This window comes from Beta vulgaris, chromosome 7, assembly GCF_026745355.1.
Source record: "Beta vulgaris subsp. vulgaris cultivar EL10 chromosome 7, EL10.2, whole genome shotgun sequence".
In the NCBI taxonomy this organism is placed as follows: domain Eukaryota; kingdom Viridiplantae; phylum Streptophyta; class Magnoliopsida; order Caryophyllales; family Amaranthaceae; genus Beta; species Beta vulgaris.
This window is the reverse complement of record NC_079208.1, coordinates 28015070-28040670: the sequence shown is the minus strand read 5'-3', so window position 1 is coordinate 28040670 and position 25601 is coordinate 28015070. Positions and strand designations below refer to the sequence as shown.

General features: G+C 35.2%; 1 protein-coding gene across 2 annotated transcripts; it reads left to right on the top strand.

Annotated features, from left to right (window-relative positions):
- Positions 1-1132: 1132 nt before the first annotated feature.
- LOC104899096 (hypothetical protein) lies at positions 1133-25601 on the top strand. Of its 2 annotated transcripts, none has more exons than XM_010686232.4 (27): positions 1133-1359; positions 1484-1676; positions 1772-1887; positions 6896-7012; positions 7102-7251; positions 7943-8607; positions 11596-11717; positions 12078-12166; positions 12333-12552; positions 13374-13434; positions 14013-14161; positions 14271-14341; positions 14428-14601; positions 14696-14767; positions 16218-16322; positions 16398-16487; positions 22694-22769; positions 22854-22950; positions 23054-23123; positions 23285-23464; positions 23539-23661; positions 23756-23839; positions 23950-24134; positions 24226-24364; positions 24451-24510; positions 24917-25018; positions 25176-25601. In XM_010686232.4, exons 1-27 carry the CDS (start codon positions 1282-1284, stop codon positions 25287-25289), a joined length of 3702 nt encoding a protein of 1233 aa, XP_010684534.1. In that variant the 5' UTR covers positions 1133-1281; the 3' UTR covers positions 25290-25601. The 2 variants fall into 2 exon arrangements, with proteins under 2 accessions (XP_010684534.1, XP_010684533.1); XM_010686231.3 differs by having other exon boundaries at positions 1763-1887.

Sequence of the window (25601 nt, the reverse complement as noted above, 5' to 3'; positions counted from 1 at the left end):
ATTAAATCTTCACGTCATATTTAGTGTTTCTTGTTTCATATTTGAAACTTTTTTTTATTTGTCATCAGTGACCATCTTATTGATAACGATCATCTAAAATGGTTAAAGATAAGGTTAACATTAACATCCCAAGAATGTGCCCAACTAATTGAATTGCTAGAGCCTTTACATATGGTAATTTTTATAAGTATCAACCTTTCTCAAAAAAAAATTTTAATTTTAAATAAATTAACAATATAAATGGTTAAAATTCTGCATAGACAAACGTAAAAATTTCAATGCGTAGATTAGGAAAAAAAGAAAGAGTTTTTAAACAATTCATTCACTAAAAACAAACATTTTTCCTCCAATGATGTGCTAAACCATATATTCTGACCGAATTAAACGAAAAATTAGAAGCAATAATATGGAGTAACATAAATTCCTTTTCTCCAGTATTAAATTCAAATCTTCTATGATAATGGAAGAAAGTAGAACAATTCCAACAAATAATGTTACTCCAGCCCATTTTTCGATTTTTCTACTTTATGTCGATTCCTATACTACCTCTATTTTTATTTAGTTGCAACAATTTCTATTTTTAGGTGTTTTTTATTAGTTGCAATATTTTCCTTTTCAGGTTTGCTTTTGGAATAATTTGACTATATTACCTTTACTTCACCTACTCTCCCCATTTAATTACAGTACTAGTGGCAGGGGCAAGTGAGTCAATTATACTCTCTTTTCTCATTTTTTAAAGTTTGTGCAAAAAAATAAATGTTGCAATTAAATAAAAACAGAGGTAGTATATATTAAATATTTACAAACGTTTCCAAGTACAACAATTCTTCACATATTATGACATGAGGTAGAATGGATTAAAATAAGCTCGACCTGCGAGTCCGGCGCGGTCCGAAAAATGCATGGGCTTGGGCATGGCTCTGGTCTGATCCGATTTTCTTGTTGAGACGAATTGAGCAATCTAAAAAGAACTTTTTTATCAAATTTTGGTCCAAAAAGGGCGTTGTTTTAGCCCTAAAAGCAAACTTTGGTCTAAAAAAGTTGGCCCGGTCCAAGTAGTGTATATTTTTTGGGCGGCCCGGCCCGCCACTGATCATTGAAGTAAGAATAAAAAAACCTCACCTAAGAAGAACGCATAAGAAGCTCTTCAACTGATCTTCCTGTCCGTTTTTCTCTCTCCTAAATCGCCATCTGTTTATCTCTCTAAATCTCTCTCCCTGCGAAACTACGTTCAGATCGAGAAGGAGTTGAGGAGAGAGAAAGCTTTATTTTTTCGTAGCTATGGTGGAAACTCGGCGAAGTAGTTCTTCTTCGAAACGTCCTCTTGATTCTCCTCTTCCTGCCTCCAAACGTTCCAAGGTTGCGTTTCTTTAAAGTTAGGGTTTCCGTTTTGTGTAATCTTTGGCGGAAGTAGATGATTTTGATTCGAGATTTCTTGGATTTGTTGATGATTTAATTGATTTGATTGTTGAATTTGGTAAAGGAATCGGAGGCTTCGTCCTCAACGGAGGAGAAATCGGTTTCGCAACAACCATTTGAAGCTGTGGTAGCTAATCAGTTGGATTCGGAATCTCGAGATCTTCCTGAGGTTGGATCCGCTGATTTGCCGCCTACCGATTCGATTAAACCCTCAGATTTGAACTTTCCTGATAAATTTCCCTCTGTTGAAGCTAAAGGTGAGTAATTTCTTTCATTTGCATGTTTTATTTTTCATTAATCAATTGGTTTCTTGGGCTGAATTTACAATTTCTTTGTTTGTTAGTGGCTTTAGAGGATGCTGTGGTAGATGAGAAAGATACGAAGTCGGCGTTGAAGAGGCAACGCCTGAAGAAGAATATTAAGAGTGAGCAGCCTGCCTGGGCCCAGCTCATTTCGCAGTTCTCTGAGGTTAGTATCATGATACGTTTGTTTGCTTCTTCATGATTTTTGTTCATTTTTGCATTCTGTATATTTTCGCGGTCTCTCATTTGCTGTGATTTTGATGTACTAGTAGAAAGGTTTTTGTGAATTGGATTTGATGTGTGGATTGTTGTCATTTTTGATGTACTAAGAAAAACATTTAGAATCAGAAAGTTGGTCAATTTGATGAATTTGAATTCAGTTGAGTATGATGAATTCATGGTTTGGAGGTTATGGCTACTCTATCCTGCGAAGCAAATACTTTTAATGGGTAATAAGACTTGCAAATGAAGAGATTATGCTGAAGATGTCAGTGTTTTCGAGTTGTCAGCCCAATACAAAGTTTCCTTGTTTTTTCTTACTTTAATGGTTTCCAAACTCTTGTACTTCATGTTAGATAGGGTGTTATACAGGTGCGCTGGCTGGCTGCTCTAGAAAAACCAAAATAGATAGCCTAATGTCGGCAAGTACGACAATAGAAGGAAAAAAAGTATGATTGAACCTCCCTAGTTACATTATGCTAACAGCTTTGGTGTAACTCTCTTATTGCGGTATTGCCACGTGGGACTAATACTGCCTCAGAGATGCATGGAAAATGCATAGAGAACTAATGATTGGCTTGGTCTGTGTCTGGGGTTGTTTGATGTAGTTAAAGTGAAATATAAGATAGTGTTGGATTAAAAGTAGTTGAATGTAATTTGATATTACCAATTCTATTTGATGGACTATATATATTTATTTATTTATTTGAGTTATAATTGAAGTTATTGAACACGTAATTTCTTTAGATTAACCGACAAGTAGTAAACTAACTATTATAGTAGTTTGCTTGATTAGCCAAAAATTTGGATTTCTAAGTCTATAGTTATTTAATAGACTGAAACTATAAATTATACATCAGTTTGAAAGTTGATATTTCTAGGTTAAGTTTTGTAGCAAAAAAAAAGTATTAGGTTGGTTTATGAAATACTGCAAAATCTATTTTTACAATGATTTTTGTCACTTATTATTACATAGCTTTTTTATATGAGTGACTAAGCTGATGTACAATTGTGTTATATCATGGATTGTTATTAGAAAAAAGTTCACCAGTGAAGTTCTAAAATTCATGAGCTTTATGTTGTTACTTTATTGTGACTTTATTGTCAGTAGTTGTGTGTTATTGAAGTGGTGGTAAAAGGTATACATACTTTATTTTACATAAATTGGGAGATGCAATGTGTAGTGACAGTTTGAAATTCTGTTATTATTGAAGTTGTAGCTTGGTGGTATTGTGATGCCAGCTAATGTCGGAGGATGCGGTTTGAGGGTCCCTACTTACTGATTTTGCTTATTTTGAGTAGAAGGAGATTTTCCAATGAGGTGCCATGTCATAGTTGATGATTGTCGATGAAAAATTTCCTTCTTTTGGTTTTTGAAAAATGACTTGCTGCTATCATGTTTCTCTTGCCCACATTTTGATTTATTATTTTTGTACTAAGGCAGATGGTTATAGACTTTTATTACCTAGCCTTGCTGTTCTACAAATAGAATCTTTAGCTTGGTGGTTGATTAATTACATGTAGAGTAAGAGGTCTAAGGTTCTAGACATCTTACGAAGTCTCTATATTTTGTTTGTGTAACACAAGATTACCCAAAAATGTCATGTTAGAGATGATATCGCATCATGTCAGAGCTTGAAAGGAGTGCCACGTGGCCAATTGGATACATTGCCTTTGTTTTTTTTGGTATTAGCAGTATATTAGGAATCAGAGCGCTTTTTGAGAGAAATGCTTTCTTTTTAGTATCCCTTTTCTTCTTAATACCTTCTTCTAAGGGGTTATGTGTCTCTGAAACATGGTTGAGTTTCTCCAAAATGTGGTGTCCTCTTTCTTCCTAGGGGTTGTGTGTCTTTCTTTTATCCCTAGCAGAGTATTGATAGAGTGAATCGCCCACATAAATACAAATTACTAGGTTAGGGAAACTCCATTTAAAAGGAAACCAAAGAGCATGGGAGTCTATGTAAATGCTCTAGGTATTTATTATGCTGTTTGTTGAGCTAAACAACAAAATTTTAATTATATGGACTCTGTGATATTTCTAGTTATTGGCCTGAATTGAGTTTGGAATGACAATTCTTCATTATCGAACATAGATCTACTCTCTGTAGAGCTAATCAAGACACATGAGTATAGTAACCTTCTTTTTTACTGGGTTGGTTTTGGAAAACCATGTTACCAACTTGTCATCTCTGTTTTTAGAATTTCAGGATAGATCATAGATCTAGCTGTTTAGTTGAGTTGCTCATGTTGAAGTCACTTAATACAGAAAATCTAAAGCTGTACCACCTGTGAATGATTTTATTTACTTTTCGTGCGGATAATGTTTGGAGCTTGTATCATATGCGGCTTTGCACTCAAAAAAAGCAACTTTATTGTAAAATTATTCAAAAGCAAATACTTCCTCCGCTTCAAATTAAATGTTACACTTTCTATTTTAAGAAGTTTCAAATTAGATGTTACACTTTCATTTTGGGTAATAATTTCTCTCTATCTCTCTCTTATCACATGGGACCCTTTTGTTTTCTTTCTGTATCTCTCTCCTCTCCAAAAATTGTCTAGGAGTCCGTGATGTTAAAAGTGTAACATCTAAAAGGAAACGGAGGAAGTAGCAAATTTTGTCCCAGTTTTTGGGACAAACATCTGTTCCTGCATATAAATTGGAAGGGCTCAAACAATTATAATTGATTCTAACATATATCATCAATTGCTTCTTTGACCTTGTGTCCATTTTGAAGAAGTCAAATGTAATTGCTCCTTGGCTTTTGGATGGTGATGCCGTAATGGAGTAAATTATAATATTCTTTAACTCCTTTCCATCCTATTTATTGTTGTTTTATATAGGGTTGAACTAGTATTTTCCGCGAGCCATGGTCGAAATATCGTTAAAAAACAAATAGTTACCTATAGATGGGTATCAAATAATACTAAAATATTAATTTGAAAGTCGTACATGATAATCTATAAAAAAAGTCTATTGCTAAAATATAACATATAGGGTTAAACTTCCTACCATGGTGAAAGTATTTTGAAATTTGTAGTTTTTCTGTCCCTTTAACAAATATCAATAAAATCAATCACATATTTGAAGATATAGTATAACTAATATATTTATAGATATGGTAACAATTCTTGTTTGAAATTTGTAAAAAATGTTAAAATTTTTAAAAATATTTATAGACAAGAAAACAATTTTACCTCTATCCATTGGCTCAAAATTTGCAAGAAGCTTGGACACAAGTGCAAGTACACAACTTCCGTAAACCATGACACCGTCTCCAAAAGAATTGTGCATGGCCTTTCACGTTTATTTATTTTCTGAAAAGGAAGTTTTCAAATTTCACTTCTTTCGGTAAACATGCGTATCTGAATCGCTTGCAACATTTCTTGATAGATAGTTTTGTTATTGTCTTAGCTATTATAATTATATAGCCATTATGCATATGTATGTTATTGAAAACAATGTACAAGGAGACTCTAAACTCATAATAGATTGTTTTGTTATTGACTCTTAGCTATTACAATTTGTAAGCCAATATGCATATCTATGTTATTGAAAACAATGTACAAGGAGACTCTAAACTCATATTTTGATCCCAGAAATACTTAGAAATTACGATTGTTATATTTATCGACAAGTTAAGGGATTAAATTGTTTTTTCAAGCATAACTTAATAAGCATGTTTCGACACTTGTGATTTACATTTATAGACTGGATGTTTTCCGTTTTGTTAATTCCTCTATGATGGTTGTTTAGCGAAATGTTCAATTAGTTCATGCCACTTTTGTGGCTCTGATGCATTAACAATTGCAACTTTTTTGTCCCCCAAACTTACAACCTTCATCTCATCCTTATGTTGGGTTATTGACAATATATGGCTATGTACACTAAACACTTCATATATATGGCGAACTTCATGTATAATTTTTCATAATTGGTCTTGTTTGACATCTGGACTTGGATCCAAGTTCAACGTATGACTTGGTTCAGATACTCGGACATGTGCTTAAGACTTGTGTAAAATTGGGAATAACTAAGGTTGTGTTTGCAAGCTTCTGATTTTCTGGGCTGAAAGAGGGTGTTGCGAGTTTAGATTTCAGATCCCGGAAAATGATTATAAAAAGAATGGTTTTGGTTCACTTGGAAATGTTTGTTTGCCTCTATTCTGGTTGGAATTTTGCAAAAGCTGATGTTACTTGATTTATCTATTGCTCTAGTGTTTGGGTTTTATGCCTATGTTACTCGGATTCGAGTAGTAGTTCGGACACGGGTAAGTGTTGTGGTATCGAATTTGGTTAATTTATGAGAATTTGCAACTTTTTTGGTCTAAAATTGAGTCTGTGCCAATGCTGAAGTGTCAAGTATTTAACAGGGTACTCGGTCAAAAGAAGAATCCGTATAACTATCTGCAACAGGATCCTATGCCATATGTGCTCTCTAGTTCTTACACTCTGAGAATTCTCTTTTTGTGAAATCTATGGTGAAGATAGTGACGTTTGTGAAATCTATGGTGAAGATAGTGACGTAGAGTAGACATATAAGACGAAAATTGAGAAGTTGTGCGTTGAAGGGAATTTTTGACCTAGGTTATTTTGAGAGTGAACTACAATACTCTTTTTTGTTGGGATCTAAAGAAGAATGTATCTACATCTTTAGCTCTTTTTTTCTCTTTCTTTTTAGTGCTTTTATCTCTTCTCTGAATCTTTTGGATAGTGGTCTGGCCTTGTGGACTCATGGTTTTGCATTTTTGGACTTCTCCACTTTCTCAACTAACTGAGGATTCCATATTGGCTGATTGGTGTTTTAGATGTTTATAAGATATTGAGAAAAGAAGGCTAATATACTTTTCACTCCAGTAATGGGATTGTCTATTTAGTAAAATATGTCTGTAATTGTAAAAATGCTTATCCTTTCAGTGACAGTTAATTTGACCTGTTGCTTTGATTTTATTGTGCAGAATCCGCACGAGTTTGTACGTGGTTCGCAATTCACTGTTGGTCATGGCCGTCAGTGTGATCTCTGGCTAAATGATCCTTCTATTAGTAAAATGTTATGCAAACTTCAGCGCACAGAGGTATGCACATTGTGGTAATTTGTTCTTCATTTGAATTTGCATGTGAATGAGTGGAGCACGCTGACTTGCTTTTTTTCCCTGAACTTCAGCGAGGGGCTTCATCTATTATCAAGTTAGAAATTACAGGAGGAAAAGGTTCCGTGCAAGTGAATGGCAAGGCCCATCACAAGAGTTCCTCTCCTCTGACTCTAACTGGCGGTGATGAGCTGATCTTTGGTTCTGTTGGGAAATATGCTTATGTATCCTTCTGGAATAAGATTGTTATTTTCAATTTTTCTGTCAAGCCTTTTCTAATCCTAATTATTACTTCCTCCGTTCTTTTGTAATTGCAACATATAGGGGTTACACATTTTTTAAGGAGATGAGAGAGATAGAGAGAGATAGAAAGAGATGAAAAAAGAGACCCATGTGATAAGGAAAGAGAGAGAGAAAACATAGTCAAATTTAGTAATGTCGCAATTAATATTAAACTTCCAAATAAGGGAAATTTTGCAGTAATAAAAGAACGGAGGAAGTACGGTTTTTATTTATTACTTCCTCTGTTTCAGTATGCTTGACACACTTCTCTGGACACGTTTGCCGATGCATAATTCAACTATTAATATCCCTATCCCCTACATGTGAAATTCTAATAAAGTTGATATTCTGAAAGTATATATAGACAAATTTAACAAGGTCCCACATGACTATATTTTTCCTTACGTAAAAATCACAAAATACGGTCAAAAGACTGTGTGAATAGTGCAAAAGTCTAAACCGTTTCATCTATTTGAAACAGAGGAAGTACTATTTTTATTGTTTGTGTGTTTGCGTACTGACACCTTGTTGCGTAATAAACTGATTTGATGTGTCAATCGTGGATTTTTTAATGAAAGCCTAGAAAGTAGTTTGGTAGCTTGTTGCATGCCATTTTTCTTAACAAATTGGCAGATATTACAGCAACTTTCAATGGACACTTTGGCGGCTCCTGGCTTACCATCGTCGTTGGCCATATTAGAGGCCCATAGCGCCCCAGATACAGGCAAAGATACCAAAGCAAGAGGAAGAGATTCATCTTCATCTGCTGTTGCTGGAGCATCAATATTGGCTTCACTGTCAACCTTTAGCAAGCGTCTTTCACGTCTTCCTCCTTCAAGAGGCAATGATGAGGACTCAGCTATGGCTTCACTTTCTGGGGCATCGGATAATGGTATATGTGATGTTGACATGAATGATAGCTTGGAGCTCGAGGACTATCGTGATGCTTCTTTGAATCAGAAGGAAGTGTGTCCTGTGTCTGATGAGAATATGAATATAGTTGATGTGGCAAAGGATACTGGCTTGAATACTGAGGAAGGACTGGTCCCTGGCACAAATAGTGAACTCAGGCCACTTTTGCAGCTGCTTGCAAGGTCATCTACCTCTGATTTTGATTTCAGTGGCAGTCTTTCAAAATTGTTGGAGGAGCAAAGACAACTTAGGGAATTACTCAAGGATCTTGATCGCCCAACTTTAGTTTCAACCAGACGCCAAGCATTTAAAGATACTTTGCGCAAGGCGATTCTTGCAGCTTGTGATATTGATGTGTCCTTGGAGAGTTTCCCATATTATTTAAGGTTGGTGGCCTAAATTTCTTGCTGCACGTGCTGTTTATTCTTATAACCTGGATGTTACAATTTTTCGTATAATATATGGAAAATTGCTGTTGTGTGCTACTTCTCCTCTCTGGTGCTGCTTGTGTTATGTCTATATTATATGCTTAGACTACTCTCCGCATTCTCTTTCTTATCAATGAGAGAAACATGTCTGATAGCTCAGTGGTTAGTTTCCCTCATAGCTAGGGTGTTTTACCTAGTTGGGTTACGGTTGCTCCTCCCTTGCTCATCCTGTTCTAGTGTTTATATGTGCTATTAGACTTGGTTGGTGTGCTAGCTATGTATCTCCCACCCAACCCTTCAGTTTATCTACCAATATGAGACATTTAATGCTGTATCATTCACAGAATCTGTAATTGACACGTCAATTTTTAGTTGGATCAACCCATATCTTTCATAAAGTAGCATAGTCTAAACACTATCGATGTCTAATATGAGTTTCCAAGAGTAACATAGTAGGTAAACAAGTGAAATTTGCAAACTTCCTTTTCAGAAAATAAATAGATGTCAAAGGCCATGCACAATTCTTTTGGAGTCGGTGTTATGGTTTACGGAAGTTGTGTACTTGCACTTGTGTCCAAGCTTCTTGCAAATTTTGAGCCATGATGGAATAGACACTCGACCATCATACCTGGTTCACAATCTTATGTCCTTGTAACATAGCTCCCGAGTTAGTGGGTAATTTAATCACTTTGTAATTGTTGTAATTATTTTTGTTATTTCTAATTGAAACGAAGTAGGGTAAACAATGTCATTGCATGGATATACATATATGCATGTGTGTGTTCAAGGGAGTACATATACACACTTGCATGGACACATTTGCTTTTGTGTTTGACCATGTCTTTGTCTTTATATACATGCACAGACATAATCTGTCTCTGTGTGTTATCCCTACATGTAGGGATGGCATAAGAATTGAGAGAGAGGGAAAAGTGGAAGGGGGGATCACGGACATCCATGTGCTAAGTACAGATGAAGAGAGAAAATGGATTTCTTAGAGTGGCATTAAGTATTAGAAGTATGACATTCCACTGATTTGGTAGGGCAATATGGGCATCTTGAAGGGACAAGGGTTAAAAAACGGGTATTTTTATTAATACTCCCTTTGTTTCACAAAGATTTTCTCACTTGCCTTTTTGGTACATTTCACAAAAATTTACTTGGTAATTTCTCTCTCTTCTGGGACATAAGGTCCACTATCACTTTTTACTTTATCACTCACATCTCCCTACTTAATTGTTTCTCTCTCCTTAACCCCAATTTTTTTCATTTCTCTCACCAATTTCTCCTTATTTCCTTGGTTCTTTTGATAAGAGAAGTGTAACTATATTTTAGAGACAGAGGGAGTAAGAAACTTTCTTAAAAGGACATGTGACAGTAATACAAGAACGAAAGAAGTATATATTTATGTCTACATTGTATGTATATATATATATATTTTTTTTTCCTAATATATAATTATGTGTAAATGTGTTGGGATGATCCCAAATTAAAAGAATATTTAAGAAGTGACAATACTTACTATACTGAAAAAAAGGTTTAAGAACTCTGTTGGCCATGTATCCTTTTCCCTTATAAGATTCTTGGTTGAAGAGGGAGTTAGAATCCAGCCCTGATTTTTGACTGGTCGATAGGTTTTTTCCCCTCTTTGGGTAATTTTACTGGCTGATCCACAATTTCTTGCTCCTGTTTGAAGTGGAAGAGTGGCGGCAAGGGTGGAAATGGTGAACAAAGTTGGTTCTTTATTAGGCAGAAGTGGTGTTAGCTATATAGGAAGGTCAGAGACACTAGCAGTGCAGGACAGTGGAGGTGATAGAAGAGAAGTGTATGTACAGGGGGTAATTTTGTTTTTATGTTGACTTTGCTGGATTTAGCATAAGGTCATCAATTCTTTGTTGAGGAATGATGGTCTGTAAATCTGTAATCCTTGTTAATTATTCTATTATTTATTCACACAAGTATTTGTATCGTGCTTCCATTTAATATATGTATTCGCTTACAACTGCCAAATATATTGCACTTTGTGAAAAGAACTACCTAAGTTATATTTATAGAACAACTACATTAGTTAGACTTTCCGGTTTAGTACCACTACCGCAATCCGAAATATGTCCCAAAATCCGGGAGAAGAACACTCAAACTTCTTACCTTTCTTCCCTCCTTTCTTATTTATTTCACTTTCGATTCTCTCCTTTTCCTTCAATATTTGACCTCGTCTTTTTAACTTTAACTTTATTGACTTTACTATGGTTTATTATACGTGATCATGGAATTAGCTAATTGCATGTCAATTGAAATCGGAAACCCTCAATATTGTTTCCGAATTAATATTTTACCTTAAATAATAAATCATTCGACATAAAGGGGAAGTTGGAACAAGATATGAAGAAGAATTTACCTGGTATTTTTCCCAAGAGATGGAATTTTAAGGCCTTTGCCACTTCAATTTGATGCCAACATAATTCAGCTTACTCGTGTTTGCTTTTGGTTATATTTTTGGGTTCCATCAATCATGTTTTGGAGGGATATCGAAATTCAAAACAAACAAAATCGATATGTTTGGTAAGTTGCTCACAAAATATTCTATAATATATCTTTGAGTTTATGTAGATTCCAAGCAGAATTTGATGTAGCCTGATCAAGCCTAACTGATTTCGCAGCCTCTTTACATTTTGTTAGACTTTGTTTCTAGTCCTTTTTTGTGTGTATGAGAACTGAAATCAGAGATGAGAAGACTGGGAATATATCATAGTGTTGGTATATTCATTTGTTGTTTCTTTGTCATTCCTAGTACGTTGTTCTGTTCATTTCCTGTTTTCAAGCATGAAGTCCTTTCTGCTTTCTGCTTAGACAATTGAGTAATATTTATGAGCATGAGAACTTTCTCATTTCTTCCTGTTAATATTACATGATTTAAGCTCTTACTGAAATTATGTGATGAAACAGTGAGAATACTAAGAATTTATTGGTCGCTGCCGCATTCATGCCCTTGAAGTGTAGCCATATGGTGAAGTTTGTGTCAGATCTCTCTACTGTGAGCCCCAGGATACTTTTATCTGGACCTGCAGGTATTGTAGCTATCTGAGTTAGTGAGTCTTAACGCTACCATTAAAATATTTTCATACCACAAGCTTCTTTTGAGTACATGCTAGATTTATCAGTAGTTACTTGGGTGGTAAGTAACTTCAAAATGAAGTTTTGGACAAAAACTTTTCATGTTAAATGAGATGTCTTGGAGTGTTCACGGCATTATTTTTTTTCTTTCTCAAAACGTCCTTCACTTTTTTAGTGATGATCAATGTTAGAGAGTATCAGTTTCAAAGTTAGGTTTCTTAATCTTCCCCAAAAACCGTTGGAGATGTTTTTTTGTAAATGTAATAGATTTCTTCATACTTTATATATTTTAATATCCGAGTTATACATTACAGGTTCAGAGATATATCAGGAAACTTTGGCAAAGGCCCTGGCCAAGCATTTTAGTGCAAAACTTCTTGTAGTGGACAGTCTTCTTTTGCCTGTAAGTTTATTTTTGTCTGCCTGCTTCTTTTAGTCTGTCCTATTTTCAAAGATTCTTAACTGAGCTGAGCATACTGTGACCATCAACTGTAATGTTGGTTCCATGGTTGTTTACCATGTTTGTTGAGAAAGATAGGAGAAGACCATTAAAGTTCTCACTGTTTCAGGGATCAACTGTGAAGGAAGCTGATTCTTCTAGAGAACATTCGAGACCCGAGAAAGCTAGTATTCATGCAAAACGCTCATCAGTTGTGGCTTCCTTACGACATAAGAAACAAGCTTCAAGTGTTGAGGCGGACATCACTAATGGATCTGCTCTTTTAGCTCAGCGTCTTCCAAAGCAAGAAGCATCAACGGCATCTTCAAAAAAATACACTTTTAAAGAAGGTCTAATTCTTTACACTGTCTCTTTCTGTGTTCATGTGGTCCAGTCTGTGAAACTTCTAGGTACATGCTGATTTTTTCTGATTAATATACATGAAAGTGTTTAAGCATTTGTAAATAATGATCGTATTAAATAAACTAAAATCAATTTTCGATGCAAGCATGTGTAAAATGTCCTATAGAGTATATACCTCCTTTTATAGTTCCAAGGCAATCATATATAAATCGTAATGTTTGAGGAGAGAATTTTAGGAGGGATCTTACTTTAGTGGCTTTTGTTTTTTCTATGTAATATAGATAGATCTCCCTATTTGTCAACATGTCACTCTTTTTGTTATATATGCTGGCCGTTTCATGTTCATAATATTTTCTTGACTAATGATATTTTGTTTGTCAATTTCGCATGCTTTTTGAAGTCTTCTTCTTTATATTTATTTTCTCTTTTTAAGCAACACAAAAGATAGGTCATGACAAATTGTTCTTAAGAACTCGATGCTAATGAGGATGTTTTTTTAACTCGAAAGCGTTAATAGTTAATATGCTCTCACAACCAACAAGTATGTATACACACACATACATATACATGTCATGTAAGTGTGTGCGTGTGAGTGTGTATGCATATATGTTTTAAGATTCTTTGTACTCTTCTAAAAATATTCCGAACAAGCTGTGAAACTGAAATGTATGCTTGGGGGCTTGCAAATGTAATTTCAGAAATGAAATGGCTTTTCTTTTATGATTAGTCATCAATTTTTCATATATGCATATGCTGTATATACTTTTATGACCTCAGACTTCGTCTTATTTTCATGAATTCCATGCAGGTGATAGAGTAAAATTCGTAGGATCAATGCCTTCTGGGGTTCCACCGCTACTGCCGTTGAGGTAATGTTGAGAACATGTGAATTGTTATATCAATATGGGCCTGTAATCAACTGGTGTCTTTTTTGTCTTATTTCTCTTGTCCTGAATCTTAATTTGTTATTATATCTTCTTTTTGTAAAAATGGCACGTTCCCTTTTTTTATACTGTTTAGCATGATTTCTCTCCCCTAAATGCTTGTGTGAAATTAGACCAGAATGAGAGATGGTTGTCCCACAACTGCCTTCCTATCAAATAATTGTTTCACTTTGTATTTATTGCATTTTTCACATAGTGCACTTTGACTATCAGTTATGAGTTTTCTTTAAGTAAATATAGTCAGGTAAGATCTTGGTAGATTCGTCTGTATGAAATTTTAATTATTTATGATTGTACAAATGCCTAACTAAAGATCTTATCGTCCAATATTTTGTCAAGTGTTTTCAAAAGCAAAGGTGGTACTAAACTTCGATCAAGGAATTTGTTGGGCTGTTATTTTGAGGCAAAATCATGTATTTAAAACATGAGGAAGTAAACAATACCCAGCAATGCAGCTGAGGGGAAAAAACTTATGTGTTAAATTTTGCTTGTTTGTTTTGCAGGGGGCCTGCATATGGTAACCGAGGGAAGGTTGTCCTTGTCTTTAAGGAAAACCAGTCATCAAAGATTGGTGTCAGATTTGACAATTCCATTCCTGAGGGAAACAATCTTGGAGGCCGTTGTGAAACTGATCATGGTTTCTTTTGTGCAGGTAATCTTCTGTCATGGTTTCTTGTATTGCTAGAACAACAGCTCTGTGTCCACAGGGTTTATTTCTCTCTTAATTGGGTCTAATTAGCTGTCTCTTATCTTATCCGTAGGTGACCTGTTATGCTTAGAAAATTCAGGTGGTGATGATGCTGACAGACTTGCAGTGAATGAAATCTTTGAGGTGGATATTAATGTTGTGTAACATAAATGCTTTTTTTTTTTTTCCTTTTCCTTTTTATAAAACTATTTTGATGTTTCTAATAATAGGTTGCAAAAGATGAATGTAAAAATGGCCCGATGATTTTGTACCTGAAAGATATGGAGAAGTGCATGGCAGGGAATCCTGACGCATATGGGGAACTAAAAAGCAAGCTTGAAAATCTGCCCGAGAAATTGATTGTGATTGCCTCCCACACTCAAGCAGATAGCCGAAAAGAGAAGGTATTTATTTATGTTTGGCATATTTAGTCCCTACTTGACAGACGTTAATGTTTCTGACATTTTATGTTTTGTGAAATGCAAAAATCTTTGGCAGTCTCATCCAGGTGGCTTACTGTTTACAAAATTTGGCAGCAATCACACAGCTCTGCTTGATTTTGCTTTTCCGGTATGCGTACTGGAATCATATTTGTGACTATAGAAATTAATTCATTGAGATGATTCTTTCTTATTATACTTTCCAGTTTTCAAAATTTTTCTACTCTTTTTCCAGTCTCCGTTGCGCAATTTTGACCACTAATATAGTAATATCTTTTGTTTAATATTGGAAAATATTGTAAAAAAAATGTGGACTCTAAAGATACATCAAAACTAATCTGACAAGATGCCGCATGATAGTTTTCCTTTTTTTCAAAAAAAAAAGGAACACGGAACTTGGAAGAGTGAGACTTAAAAGCAAGTGTAGATTTTTGTTGTTTGCATTAGGGTTGCTCATTGCTGCAATTGAGTGAAAAGAATCATTTGGATGTAGCAATTTGATAAATTTCAGATTGTATCTTGGGTTTACATCAGTCATGTCTGGTTCCCCTTAACTTCTGATTAAATCTTTTAAACTTATTTTACAAGGTTTGTATAAACTACCATCATGTACCAAACTTTTCAGAAGAAACCATAATAGTACATCTTCTACACAAACTATACGTGGAGGTTTCTTGTATCTTGTTGGAGAACCTATTATACTACTTAGAATCACACAGCCAATAAGAATCTTAGAGTTGTTGAGTAGTAAGTAATACTATTAATGCTTTACTCTGTATTTTTAAAGAAAGCAAATTGGACTGGAAATTTTAAAAAGATTTAAGATTTTACTGCCATTACGTACCAAACTTTTCAGAAGAAACCATAATAGTACATCTTCTACACAGACAATATGTAGAGTTTTTTTGTATCTTGTTGGAGAACCTATTATACTACTTAGAATCACACAGCTCATAAGAATACAAAGTTGTTGAGCAGTATAATACTATTAATGCTTTACTCTGTATTCTTAAAGAAAGCAAGTTGGACTGGAAATTTTAAAAAGGATTTAAGATTTTACTCTTCTGTTCTTTGTAATTCTTTGATGACATGTTTTTTCAGATTGTTTTTTGTAGTTCAGAAAAAAGAGTTGATAGCAATTTATTACTCTTAACTGCACGTTTGGTTAGTGGTCATATATAGTGATAATGATAATGCATTGTAGTATAATTTAGTAACGAAAATCCCTTGACATTACCCATGGTAATGCATCTCATCCCTAAATATCCATTTTCTTCCTAATATTTCATTACCGTTCATTATCCACTCGGAAAGGTGGTATTGGGTGGTAATGGTAATTTATATAGGAAAACTCATGTTTTGTAATGAAATTTCATCACTATGGGGATATTGATATTAGATTTTCCTTGCAAATTTACACTAACTTACATTACCATGATCACCATTTAGGACAACTAAGCAAACAGATTGTAAGGTCTATTTGTTGTGCTGTTATTGTGTTACTGATTTCTTTTTTTATGATTTGTAGATTTTGTGCTTTGAATAGGCATGAATTGCATATGATTTTTTTTTTTGTTCAGGACAATTTTAATCGAATGAGTGATAGAAATAACAAGGATACATCCAAGACAATGAAACAACTTACTCGTCTTTTCACAAACAGAGTCACCATACAGATGCCGCAGGTGCTGAATGATCTTTTCTTTTCGTTCTTTTGGGATATTGCAGAGTTGCAGCCATAACTTCCTGGATTTTTGCAGGACGAGAATCTGCTGTTAGAGTGGAAGCAGAAGTTGGAGCGTGACACTGAAACTCTGAAAGCACAGTCAAATATCGTTAGCATTCGATCTGTAAGTCATATCTTCATAGCTTTGCACTCTAGTTTCTAGTAGCCGTTGAAACTTGATTGCTCCCACTTCAACCAACATTTGTGAGTTAAGAGTTTATTGTGCTGGCTGACTTGTGATCAGTTCTCCGCAATGGCGCAACCTATATAAATAGGTTTCACCAAAAACAAGTCGAGCACAAAATAATTTTTTTTTGAAAATTAAATAGTTCAACTATGATTTTACACTTCTCATTAGACTTTGAGATCACAAATTAGTACTTAATTTTAAGAATGAGTACGTTAAGTTTAGTAATGAAGTTCAACAATGATTTCTCACTTCTCATTAGACTTTCTCCATTTGATATATACTTCTTCCATTTCATGAAGACCTTCCTTGTTATAGATACGAGAAGTGAGAACCAAGGAAAGAAGAGTGCTAGTGGAAAGTTGGTCCTTTTTTTGACATTTGAGTAAGAGAGAAAGATCTTCACGAACAGTTATATATTTAACAGAACAAGGATACCCATGTTTTCGGGGGGGGGGGGGTTAAGGGAAGATAAAAGAGGGAAATGGGATCACAAAAAATAGAATGAAGCAAAATAGGGAAGAATTCTATGGAGTAGACTAAAACGAAAAGAGGAAAGGTTTTTGTGAAGCGGAGGGAGTGTTTCCTATTCGTTATATTAGGAAAGGCGGAGTTAGTATTGTTATTTTCCTATTAGTTGTTAATATCACTCTCTCGAATATACTGTTGCCTCTCTCTTAGACCACTATTCAAAGTCGACCCAACTGGAAAACAACCCAAAAATAATGTGTTCTGGATAAATTAATTTGACCCGCGCCCAATTGCATTTTAACTTGACGCCATCGACCCAAAAACCATTACGTCAAGTAACTATTATCAAAAAATTTATACCAAACCATACTTCGAATCATTAGAAGGAAAAGTTGAAAAGAACAGTCTCAACTATGGCCCCCTGTCAATAACAGTCTCCACTTCAATTTAACATTGAGCAATCCCAACTTTGACACCCCTTCTATACTAGTGGTCCGAGCAGGTGAATTTGTTTTTTTTTCTTCAACTTTTTTTTCCTATCTTCCCTCTCCTCTCCCCCCTCTCCAGTCTCCATACATTCCCCTCCCCGAAGCACCCCCTCCCCTGCCACCCCAAAGCACCTCCTACCCTGCCACCCGGAAGCACCCCCTCGCCTTTCCTCTGCCACCCTCCTATTTCCTCTCCCCCTCCCACCCATGGACCCCTCCCTCTCCCCTGCCGCCCAACCATCATTCTCGCCCACATCAAAAACTCATACTTTCTTCCCTTCTTCACGAGCTCTTTTTCTCTCTTTCTCCTCTTCGCTTTTTTTTTTCCTCGTTCTGCATGAATCGCAATCTTAGGGAATTTACTCAACGATTTAGTGAATTTTAAATCTTATTCCACTTTGATTTTTGATTTTTACATGAATTTTTTGTTGTGTGTGAATTTGTCATGGTTGTTGAACTACTATCAAAACGGGCAGTGGGTTTCATTTTTAAAAATTTTCCAGCTTCCCTTATAATTTCTTGGAATCAGTGACATTAAGAGAGGAAGCCTTCGGGGAAATTGATGTGTTAGTTGTGCTAGATTGTGTTTTTTGGTAGGGGAGGGGGTTTCTAGGGTTGCAGGGAGGTGGAAGAGGAGTTGGTGGCAGGGGAGGAAGGAGAGAGGAGGACGAAGAAACTGGTTGAAGATGCTAAAAAGGGAAAATAAGGGGGTTAATTCATTTTTTACCGGTCCAGTGTAAAAGGGGGGTCAAACTTGTCAATATTAAATTGAAGTTGGAACTGTTTTTGTGAGAGGGTTCATAGTTTAAACTGTCCTTGTCTATTTTTCATCATTAGAATAGTTGGTTTTAATAATAGTTTTTGTTGAATGTTGATGTCATCTGTATTGCTACATTTGGCTATAGATGACTATTAAATATGCATATTTAGTTATATACTTCCCCCGTTCTTTTTACTTGCAATGTTTTGCTTTTTTGGTATTTCTCTATTACTTGTAACGTTTCTGTTTTTGGCAATATGTTTTCTCCTTTTCTCTCCTAGAACATTGAGTTCTTTTTTTTTCTCTCTTCTCCTTGGTCCTTGTGCAAAGGGAAACATTACGAGTAATAAAAAATGGAGAAAGTTTATGTCCCAAAAATGAACTAAGAAAGAGCATATCTGAATCCTTAAACCCGTTGGGTTTTGAACAAGCACTGTTCAATCTAAACCCAAATATTCTCTATCATTCTCAACCCGACGGACCCATTTGACTGGTTTGCTCTATTTCTATTGCAACACTTCTTCACTTTTTCTTGCTACTTTTTGAAATCATTTTTTCAGAAAATTATCTAGTTTTTCAAGAAAATTATTCGAACCCAAAAGATATCTATTAATCTCAATCCGACAGATCTGATAATCACTTTTTCACGAAAATTATCTAGTTTTTCTTAGTCTCCATGGTCATTTATAAATGGGAAGACAAATGTATGATGGATCAGATGATGGTTACTGTCCTATTATTTAATTTATAGTAGTGGTACTAGTAGTAGCTAAATCGTTACTATATGGAAGTATTAGTAATAGTATCCTCTCAGAAAAGAATTCTTTTTCCCTCATCCTCTTATTTTATTTCACAATAGTGGTTGACCCAAAATTTATGCTAGAGTAATGGCATAATGTGATACTAGTGCACGACAATTTGGCTGGAGTACTTTGTCGGCATGACTGGACACAACTATGGGTAAGAGATTTGTGTCGGATACGTCATTATGCTCTTGGATATCGCTAGATCTGGGAGGAAGGAACGATTGAAGTGAGAGAAGACCGATTGATTACCTTATTTGTAAACACGAGATCTGATAATTGAACAAACAATATACAATTTTATTTCTTGAGATATTGGGGCATTTATTTGGGAGGTTAAATCGTTTGAAATGGTCATTTCCCTCGTTATCTGAAAGGAGGTTTAAATATTGAACTGAGTAAGTCAACTACCTTCTTTTCATAATATAGACTAAAGAAGAAGCTCATGAATCAGCAGCTCTTTGTCTTCATAATATATCTTACTGGCCACGTCTCTGGTAATGGTAGCGGAGAGAGAGAAGGGAGGATGAAGAGTACTGGAAAATGGAAAGTTGAGATATTTGTCTGTCTTGATTTTAATTTCTTTTTTTATATTTTATCTATTATTTAATGTGGGGTGGGAAGACTGGGAAGGGGAGGGGTGAAAAGGAAGCACGTGAACTAAAAAGTGGGAATATACTTCTTCCTCTCTCACACGCTGTTTAGTAAAGTACATGGGGGAATAGGTTCATTATTTATTGCCTTTTTTATTTTTTAAAGCTGTAAATACTAGAGCTTGTGACGTTTCAACTTCAACTTGTAAAATAGTTTGTTTTTTATATCTAACGACTGTATTCCCGTACCCACGTCTAAATTTAGGACAGTGTCCCCATATCCAATTTTTTTAAAATTAGCGTGTCGGACACTCGGGTTTGCACCCATATCTGATATTCGGACCCGTGTCCTTGAAGTGGATAGTTGGGCATCTAACATTCTGAGGGAGTGGGGAGAAACTGGGTATTGTGACATATATGGCATATGATAACTGAAGTCTCTTGAAGTGGATTGTTGGCATCTAACATTCTTAGGGGGTGGGGAGAAACTGGATGTTGTTCCCTTAAGGGTAACCTCAATTTCGGGTGTTGTGATTATTGACTAGCGACCCCTTTCCGTTGATTATGCTCGCATTATCCTTACCTCATCTCTTCTAAGACTACCTAAACTTTAGTGAATATCTTTATTCGGGTGCCATGAATTCCCATCCGAGCATGCCCTTAATAGAATAGAATGTATGAAGGGTAACCTAAGAGCTATTTAGGGTAAACTTATTTAATTGTGATTCCTGGTTGTTATGCACGAATATCTCTATTATCTAAGCAAACTCTTGATGAGTTTGTTGTCCACTTAAAATACCCTAGATGTCCTTTTTTCCGGTTTTATAATTTAATGTTAATATACTATGACTATTGTGCATGTTTTAATAACTTCTTGAAGTACACATTGCATGCATTTGAATCTACTAGTTATAAAAAAAAAATCTCATGAGCCGTGAGTGTTCAATAAGGGTGTAATTGAATCTATGCGAGTAATTTCCCTCCTAAATTGTCCAAAATTGCTCTCATGCTACTTTCCTAAATGGGTTTTGGCAGGCATAAGGAGGTGTTGAATCTTTTTTTTTTTTTTTGGTTTTGCCGTTCAATGGGATAGAGATAGAGGAATGATTTTGTCTTTTTAGCCTCCTCCTAATATGTGCTTCAAGGGCTTTTCGGAGAATGTCTTTATAAGGCTATCTTGTAGATGTTATGGAAGGAGTGGAATGAAATTATGTTTCAGATTTGAATATACTCTTGTCATTAATTTGGCTTGCTGGGGTGAAGTTGTTTTCGTAACCTTGTACTTGCTTCGTGGCTTTTGTAGAATGTCACGACTTAATTTAAGTGTTGAATATCTTCAGTGGAAGCACAATATACTAAGTGCGAGATTATTCTAGCACTTTACACATTGATCGGAAGGAATAGGTGCATAAATCAAGTCACTCACCCAACAAGTCAACTAATGTGAACATGTTCAATTTTTGAGCAAATTAAAAGAAACTTTTAATTATTACCTAAAAATAGGGAGAAAAGAAAAATAGGAGTTTAGTTGCACAAATTTATTTGTAAAATACTTTCTTTATTTGCACTATTGCTTTTTTTTACATGTACTTCAACATGCTTCTTTGGACATTAATATCTCTTATTTCATCGAGACAAATTTATAAAAAGTTGATATATGGAATCCTTGCATTAAGACAAATTTAAGAAGATCATATTCGTCTATGTTTTTTCTTATATAATGATGAGAGAAAGCTTGTCAAGTTGCTCGATGAATGGTGCCAAAATGTCAAATGGTGCAACTAAAAAAAAAAAAGAGGAAGTATAAAGAATGTTTAGTCTAGCACTACATAAAGAGGTTCAATTGTTCAAAGATATTGTTGTCACCAATACTAACAATAGCCAATCCAGCATAACACTGCTAAACATATTAACTAAGTAGTTGTGTAAAGCTCGATTATAAAGCAATAAACGGAACTATCGAAAAATGGGAGGAACTGATAGAACTTAGAGAAATATATATATATATATATATATATATATATATATATATATATATATATATAATGATTCTGTAGTACATGGTTTAAAACCTTAGGTGATATCAAAGTCTCGACTCTCGGTTAGGATACTTCAAATCTGAACTATCTTCATCTGACTTCAACCATGATTTTTCTTTTTTGAATTTCTTTATGTGTTATCTTATTTTAATGGAAATGGAAAAGCCAAAATGCTTCTTTTTAGCCTAGTACGTTTTCTCAAATCTACCTTTGTATCTCCTCATTTTAGTTTGCTCTTTACTCTTTATTTGTTTCTCCTTATGTTTTCTCTGGTAAGCTTCACTTTCGCTTTGTTTATCTTCAGGATACTTCAGATCTGAACTATCTTCATCCAACTTCGACCATGATCTTTCTTCATTACAAGTTATCTTTTAAGTTTCTTGCAATTTCTTTATAGGTTATCTGATCTATATAGAAATGGAAACACCAAAAAGTTTCTTTTGATCCTATTCTACAAAACTCTCAAATTTGTTGTTGTATCCCTTATTGGTTTGCTCTTAGCTCCTTATTTTGTTATCTTCTTCCTTACTTTTCTCTCGTCTTACTTTTTCAGTCACTCTCTCATTATACTTTGTTTACTCCCCCTCTAACTCATTACTTTATGTTATTGTTTCATTTGCCACCGAAACAATTTCTTATTATAGTTCATGTTAGCCGACCCCCAATCATTGTGGGACTACTTCTTTGTTGGTTTATGCTATATGGCGTTGCTTATTGTTTGTGATAGGTGCTACTAGTTTCAGTCATATCATACAAAGTTAAACTACAGTTCTGAAAATACATAGGAACATCAAGTTTCTGGAACTCTCTTTCTATCCACAGCATAGGTATGATCAGTTATTGGTTACTACTGTGTTACCAAAGATAGTTTGGAAATATTTCTATTCATATGTTCCCAAAACTGTTGAATTAGTACATTGTCTACCAACTTAGATGCATATTACAGTGATTATGGTATCCTTACTGATGAATGTAAAACTATTTTGAAGGTATTGACACGCGTTGGAATAGAGTGTCATGATATTGAGACGCTATCAATTAAGGATCAAACGCTTTCAAGTGAAAGTCAGTCACCTTGACACCCTGATTACGAATATCTTTGTTTGTCAGATGACAAGTTTGCTCTCACATGTCCGTTTGATTTTTCAGATGCGGACAAAGTAATTGGCTGGGCTTTGACTCATCACTTTATGAATGGTGCTGAAGCTTCACTAAGTGACTCTAAGGTCGTCATATCTAGCGAAAGGTTATCTGCTCTTGCAGAGCTTGTCCCCTCACATATTACTGCTACTTGTTTAGTTTGATATACATGATCTCTCTTGGTAAAACACTGAACTTTTTTTTTGCAGTATTATGCACGGGCTTAATATATTGCATGGTGTGCAAAATGAAACCAAAAGTACAAAGAAGTCATTGAAGGTATGAGATGTGCATCTTTTTCTTCTCCCCCCTTTTTTGCTTCTTGCCAAAAGAATGAGAGGAAAAGGAAGTATATGTGTAGGAAGGGTTTTTCATTAATTTTTCCATCCTTTTAGCTCTTCTGATTAAATTGGACTTTAACCAGCTTCTTTGTTCCTCAGGATGTAGCTACTGAGAATGAATTTGAAAAGAAGCTTCTGGTGGATGTTATTCCAGCTAGTGAAATTGGAGTAACTTTTGACGACATTGGAGCTTTGGATAATGTGAAAGATACATTGAAGGAACTAGTGATGTTACCTCTTCAAAGGCCAGAGTTATTCTCGAAAGGACAATTAACGAAGGTTTGCCATTTTCTACATTTGTGTTTTCATTCTGGATTCCCTGCCTCCTAGTGTCTAAGTCGTCGTCATTTCAGCCTTGCAAGGGTATACTATTGTTTGGCCCCCCTGGTACTGGAAAAACTATGCTTGCAAAAGCGGTCGCTACAGAGGCTGGTGCAAATTTTATCAACATATCAATGTCTAGCATCACATCAAAGGTATTATTTCTTTTCTTATTTGCTTACACCTTGTATACCCAATCGACCTCTATTTACACTTACACTTTCCTTTTTTATTTGGTATGTTGATTAGTGGTTTGGTGAAGGAGAGAAATATGTCAAAGCAGTGTTCTCACTAGCTAGCAAGATAGCTCCGAGCGTTATTTTTGTCGATGAGGTTGGTTAAGACGTTATTTTCTTTGTGTTGTGCGGTTGAGATGGGTATTTTCCTCTCTCCATGTTGCTGTCGGTTTTCTTTATGCTTAATTGATGGAATCTATGCCTTAGGTTGACAGCATGCTGGGAAGACGTGAGAATCCTGGGGAACATGAAGCTATGAGAAAAATGAAGAATGAGTTTATGGTGAACTGGGATGGTTTGCGTACAAAGGATAAAGAACGTGTGTTGGTGCTTGCTGCGACGAATAGGCCTTTTGACCTGGATGAAGCTGTTATCAGGAGACTACCTCGAAGGTTGTTAGTTGTTACATTTCTTTTATCCTTTTCCATACTGTAGTTGTTTTGGTACATGAATTTATGTTTATGTTTATTGTATTTATGGCAGATTGATGGTCGGCCTGCCAGATGTGGCTAACAGGCAGAAAATTTTGAGTGTAATTTTAGCCAAAGAAGAGCTGGCAGCTGATGTTGATCTGGCTGTGGTTGCAAATATGACAGATGGATACTCTGGAAGTGACTTGAAGGTTTTAACTGTATACCTTGAATTGCTTGTCACTGTGCTTTGTATTGGAAGTAACTTTCTAATTCGTCTATCTACCATTTGGCGCAGAATCTTTGTGTAACTGCAGCCTATTGCCCCATCCGAGAAATATTGGAGACGGAAAAGAAGGTATTGACAATCATAAAGTGTCTTTCTGGTTGACCCGTATCTGAAATACGAACATGATGCCCTCAAATTCTGTGTTTTGGTCTTACTGGCTTCACCAAAACGGGATATTAAAAAAGACAAAAAATTAAAATAGAAATTTGTTATGCTGGTAGTCGTGAGACTTGTATGGTGAAAATTATTCTCTCATTTGGATAAGTTTTTCACCATTAACATCTCATAATAGAAATAATCAAATTCACAGATATGGTGGTTTTTTGAGCTATATTATACCATACTATATGGTAGCATTCTAATTTGATACTGTCAAGTATCAAATATGGAGGAGTCTGAAATCTGAATTGGTTATGTGTTAAATTTGTGCTATGCAACTTTGTTCAATTATAGTGGTTGGTTGGTCTCTTTGCAGGAAAAAGCTTTAGCGATAGCTGAGAATAGATCACCTGTTCTATACAGTGGTGACGATGTTCGTCCTTTAAATATGAGTGACTTCAAGTATGCGCAAGAACAGGTAATTTGTCCATTCTGCTTTGACTAAATAGGGGTCTTGAATGTGAGTTGGCTGAGCATTATCTTCTCGAATAAACTTTTTAATGCTAGCTGATGTCTTATTTTCTTTAATTATTATTATGCTATTTTATTAACGTAACATAACTATAATGTTGTAGGTGTGTGCAAGCTTCTCAGCAGAATCCACAAACATGAGTGAGCTCGTGCAATGGAACGAACTGTATGGTGAAGGTGGATCAAGGAAGAAAAGTTCCCTTAGCTATTTCATGTAGATGTGGTTTTGTTTTATATAGTAAGATCCATAATTTAAGTCCAGCAGGCCGCTCGAATTTTCCCATCATTTATTCCTTGGCCAACTGAAACTGACGTGGTGGCAAACTCTCATAGGTCCGTGCTCCAAAGCCTCTTTGTATCATATATAGCCAGAATCCCCCTTCCTCTTCGGCCAAATGTATAGTACATCTCAAGTTATAGGTTCTTCTTTTTTCCCCAGCAATTTTTTTGGTTTTAAAAGCCACACCTATTTGCTGTATATACTTTCCTAAGCAATTTTAATAAGCAACTCTTACATTTTGTTTGTACAA